The sequence below is a fragment of the Arachis stenosperma genome, chromosome 7, assembly GCF_014773155.1.
Source record: "Arachis stenosperma cultivar V10309 chromosome 7, arast.V10309.gnm1.PFL2, whole genome shotgun sequence".
NCBI lineage: Eukaryota > Viridiplantae > Streptophyta > Magnoliopsida > Fabales > Fabaceae > Arachis > Arachis stenosperma.
In genome coordinates this window covers 34,723,079-34,728,707 of record NC_080383.1, presented here as the reverse complement: position 1 = coordinate 34,728,707, position 5,629 = coordinate 34,723,079, and the positions used below count along the sequence as shown (strand labels likewise).

Below are 5,629 nucleotides of genomic sequence, written 5' to 3'. Positions count from 1 at the left end.
GATGTCTTACTCCTTAACCTCCAATGTACTCCATTGACTCTCTATACCTCTTCAAACATTTTAGACGAAAAATATATTTTACCGACGAGTCAGTTTGATTCCTAAAGATACGGTATCCATTGCACAAAACACGAGGGCTAATGCTCCAATTATGAAAAACAAGAATGGTCCCTGAAAAACTTGCTCCAAGAATTCAGTATTTTGACAATGACCAAAGGAAACAGTGCCATTAAGAGAAACAAGATGTAAATATGACTCCATGGTCCCTTTATCATGGAATGCGATACCAATTGAATGAGCTTACTGCAACCATTAACTGCTGTCTGCTACATCATATGTGTTGCAAAGTATGTGGAGGGATAAGCCATGCAATTGATTTAAGGATAGCAAAGAATCTCACATCACATGATGACCTAATCCGTCCAATAGCTCTTGTTAATCTTGTTTCAACTTTCCATCTCAGTTATATATTACCTACATGAAAACAACAATAAGCTACATCGAAGGGCGAAACTTCTGTAGGACATTGAATTGATCCCAGAACTGAAGTCAGATACAGTTAATTAGCTTGTTATAATATCTGCTCTCACATCAAGTTTATGGCACAAAATCATCAGCGGTGTATTCATTACTAAACCAACATTTGTTTCTGCACATTTGATAGATAAAGTATTTTTAATATTTATTTTAATTAAAAACCATTTAAAAGCTTTTCTTTTTTTTGTGGTTAAATAATATAATTTTCATTGATCAGGTCAATTAATTGTCTATAATACATTGTGTTTATTTGAATGTTTTTTCACAATAAAAATATTATTTATCCTAGTTTATTACCTTTTAATTTTTTATTTTTTAAAACATTATAAAATTTTCTTTCGTATACCATTTAAATAAAATACATATTAATTAATTTACTCGATTCATATTTTTTTAAAAATAATTTTATATAAAATATTTTATATTTAGATATTCATATATATATATATATATATATATATATATATATATATATATATATATATGGTGATGTACAAGATCATTTGTGATAATAATTCTTAATTTCTTAGACATGTTAGATCAGAGACCAAACTTTTCATCGAGAGTTTTATATTCGAAGAAAATACTCTCTCTCTCCACAAAAAAAAAATCATAAATGACGCTTCTTAAGAGTCGCCGCCGTCGCCGCCTCAGTTTTAGGCTCGGTGGCCATCCTCTGCTCCTCGGCTCCTCTCCTCATTAGCTCCCCCACCTCCCCCCAAACATTTTTGTGTCTCTTCTCTTTCCCTTTTCTTCGTCCCCTAACCATCCATCATTCTCCCTTTTCACTATCTCACTCTCATAATCACCAAACACATTTTTACCACCACCACCACTTCTTTTCGGCGTCCACACTTTTCCACCACTCCTTGTTTTACCCGCCTTTTTCCTCTCTTTTGTACTCTCTTTTTCGATTTTTCTCAGAGATTTAGATCTAAAATAACCTATCTGTGGTTGTTCTTTTCTCTTTGTAGTGTATTGATCTTTTTTATGGGTGTTTTGGATATGATTTTACATATCTACGATGAAAATTGAACGAGAAAAATTTTTTGTCCACAAAAATATTTTTAGATTCAGAAAGTCTCTAGACTTATTTGGAGAAGAGATGGTATTTTTCTGTATTGCGTCACTTTTTATGTGTAATCAGAAACAAAAGAGATTGTAATTTATCTCTATTTTTGTCTTATAAAATTCTTTATAATCGAACTTTGTGCCTCCTCTCAGACTATAGTTTAACATAGAATTTATCTATTTTTTTACTTAGTTTTAGATTTAATGTGTAATTTACAAGTTGTAAGTGCCGCTTGGCTATTTTTTTAAAAGATAATTTATCTTCCATTTAAAAAAAAAAGAGACCAAACTTCTCACCAAAAATGTAAAAAGTTCAAGAAGCTAGCGAGCGAGCTAACTAACTATGATGAGCCTAGTGCTTTAATTTACAGAGCAAAATTCTAAATTAATCCCTAAAAATTTTTAGTTGGACATTTTATTTTTCAATAAATTTTATTTACCAAATCAATTCTCAAACTTTTATTTTTTTAGACAAATTAGTCCACACATTAATTGTTGGTATATATGAAGAAACTAATATGAGAATTTTAAAAAATTTTAGAAAAAAAATATATTTTTATAACAGATATTAATTTGTCTAACTTTTTAGTAAAATTTGACGTAAAAAATTAGTATATATAACAAAATAAAAAGTTAAAGATTGATTTAGTGATAAAATTTATTGAAGATTAAACTGTGTGACTAAAAATTTTTGAAGAATAATTTAGTATATTACTCTATTTTAAATTTCACAAGATAAATTCTCATACAAAGTAGAGTAGTATACTACTTTACAATTATATTACGTGTATATAAAAAATTAATTATTAAATTAGTTATTTGTATAAAATATAAATTAAAATATAAAATATATATATAAAAAGTAAATTAAATAATATATATTTATACACAAATTTAATAGCTGATTTTTAGTTTTAACATGACATTTTTTAATATTTTATGATAAAGTGTTACAATTTGACCGATAAAAGAAATGATCTTTAGTTCAAGCTTAATCAATTAAAAAATAACATTCTACTTGTTAATATGAAAATAAAATTTTATAATAACAATGAGTTTTCAATGATTTTTAGTCATACTTTATCATAAAATATGAAAATAAAATTTTATAATAACAATTACCGTTTTATATACATATATGCTGTGAAAATTTATAACCATACTACATAAATATTAAAAATCATCTACCATATAAAAATACGTATTTGATGTTATAGAAAAACAATTTAATTATGCCTATTATAAAAATATTTTATTATTTCTTTGATTGAAAAATATACCAAAACATGTTTATACACGTAAATATGTAGAGCTGAAGAAGCTAATATTTTTATATTTATAGATTATTTTAAAAAAGAAAAAATTTCTCGTGATCCTATATAAGGGAAAAAGGGTCATAAAAGGAAACGAGTTTAGGAAAAGGTTACATTGGAGTGGCATGTGAGTTACATAGTTTGGTGTATGAATGCATTATATATACAAAACCCTCTCACGTTCTTCTCTTGAATCCGATCCGCACGTTTCACTCTTCTATTCACACCCGCCGTGTCCAATTTGTTCTCTTCTAATCTCTTTCCATCCAATTTATTATCTTCCCCAATTAGGCTACGCAAAAGAAGAGAGAGCTAGCGTGCATCAGAATCTTAATTTGAGTTTTAAATCTTGAATATGGAAAAGAAGGTTCTTGATCTCGTTCTCGTTCCGTGTGGTCTCCTTGCAATGGTAGCATACCATTTATGGCTTCTTCAGAAAGTTGTGAGGCAACCCACCAAAACCATAATTGGTGTCAATGCATTCAATCGCCGTTTATGGGTTCAAGCTATGATGGAGGTAGCTTTAAACATTTTTTCAATTTTGGATTATTTATATTACTTTCTTCATGATATTGAAATTAATAATTTAATTTAGGATGGGACGAAGAATGGGGTTCTTGCAGTGCAATCTTTAAGGAACAACATAATGGCGTCAACACTTTTGGCCTCCACCGCCATAATGCTTTCTTCGCTAATCGCCGTCTTAATGACCAGCGGCGGAGTCTTAATGACCAGCAGCGGAGGAGCAGCCGGCCTTGACGGCAGCTACCACGGCGGCGGCTTCAACGGCAGAAATCCAGCAACCATGACGGTTATCTCTGAGGTTTTTGGTGATAGAAGTGAATTATGCCTCTCCTTAAAGTTCTTCTCAATATTGGTATGTTTCTTGCTTGCATTCTTGCTCAACGTTCAATCCATAAGGTACTATAGCCATGCAAGCATCCTCATCAACGTCCCATTCAAGAAACTATCCACCAGCCTTCGCCACCAGATGCTCACGGCGGAGTATGTTGCCACCACCGTCAACCGGGGGAGCTACTTCTGGTCCCTCGGCTTGCGCGCCTTCTACTTCTCTTTCCCTCTCTTCATGTGGATCTTTGGACCTATTCCCATGTTTGTTTCAACTTTTGTTCTCATTTTCATTCTGTATTTCTTGGATTTTACCTTTGAGTGTGGATGGACAGGGATATCTGATCATTCTTGTGATGATGTTGAAAATGGTGATATAGAAATTGGAAAGCCTAACTAGGGAACCCAGTTTCTATCAAGGTGTTTACATGTTACATTACAAATTAAAGTTTTACTTAGTTCAGTTATTTGTGTTATTTTATTAGGATTAAGATATGTTTTCAAGTTTCTTCACTGTCTTAAAAAGTTAGTTTTCAAATTATGAGTAAATGGCCTTTTTAGTTTCTAATTATTTAATCAAAAGGACAAAACACTCATTCACAATTCGAAAATTTTTAATTGATTTTCAACTATTCAAGTAATTAGTTTAAGCGGATTCTGTAAACAGAGACTTGTTGAGGTGTCAAGAACTGCTTAGACTAGTAACAGAAATTACTTATATCAATTAGTTGAATGGTTAGAAACCGATCAAGAATTATCAAGTTGTGGAGGCCAAGTATATGTACTACCAAATTACTTATTAGATTTCTTATGTTTTGATTAGTTTCTTATGTAGTCTAGCAGTGAAGAGAAATGTAACATGACCAACTTATAGTGTGTTAGAAATTTGGAATAATAGTGTTTGCTAGGAAAGTACGGAATTCGAGTTCAACATAAGTTGAATTGAGTTGCCTTTGTCTTCAATATTGCATCATGTAAACTATTCGCTTGAAATGAGCCCATGTATGTATGTAATAGTTAAGAACACTTCAGAAATGAGTAGTACTAGCTGCTCTTTGTTGTAAGCAACAATATTTATCTGAGCTGTGCTATATTGTTTATATTTGTGTTGATGACTTAATGAGGGTTTAGCTTTCGTGCTGATAATGACAATAAGGAAAATCCAAAACGAACAAAAATCAAATGACGCAACTCCACCATTGTCCTCTAGTGAGGTAGGTAGGATAAGGCAAAACTAATACACTTCATGTATATAAAAGAATTAACAACTATTTAATCATTATAATGATGCAAAAAAATTGACTATCCTGATTTCTGATTATTCAGCTACGTTAAATTTAATTATTCTAATAATGATTTTGATGAAAAATATGGGAAGTAACATATAAAATATGTATATTTGTATTATGACTAATTTTTGTGTGTTTAAAAGATTTTTGAATGCCAAAACCATCTTTTATGATTATTTAATGCATTAATTGATAAGACCTTTTTAAGTAGAAAGTAGAAACACTTGACTTGATGCGTACAGATTCAAATGAAGTGGCTTTTATATATAAAAGACAGCGTTGCTACTTTGCTAGAAACTAAAATTTGCCATTAATGGAGGGCGTTACACATACACACGAGTGTGCTATAAATTACTAAATGAGGAGATAGAGGCAAGCAAGAAATTAAATAGATAGAATTATTTGAGTTTAGCTAATATGATTTAAAGATTACAAATAATAAGATTATTAATAGATTTTTTTTATAAAATATGTAAATTTTAAAATTTTAATATATTTATTATATTTTTCTTAAAACTTATATTAATGATAACTTTAATATGTGCCCTTACACCTATAAAATAATGTTTA

General features: G+C 30.1%; 1 protein-coding gene across 1 annotated transcript; it reads left to right on the top strand.

Annotated features, from left to right (window-relative positions):
- The first annotated feature begins 3,036 nt into the window (after window positions 1-3,036).
- On the top strand, window positions 3,037-4,233 carry LOC130940680 (uncharacterized). Its single transcript, XM_057868895.1, has 2 exons — window positions 3,037-3,438; window positions 3,517-4,233. Exons 1-2 carry the CDS (start codon window positions 3,277-3,279, stop codon window positions 4,168-4,170), a joined length of 816 nt encoding a protein of 271 aa, XP_057724878.1. The 5' UTR covers window positions 3,037-3,276; the 3' UTR covers window positions 4,171-4,233.
- The last annotated feature ends 1,396 nt before the right edge of the window (window positions 4,234-5,629 follow it).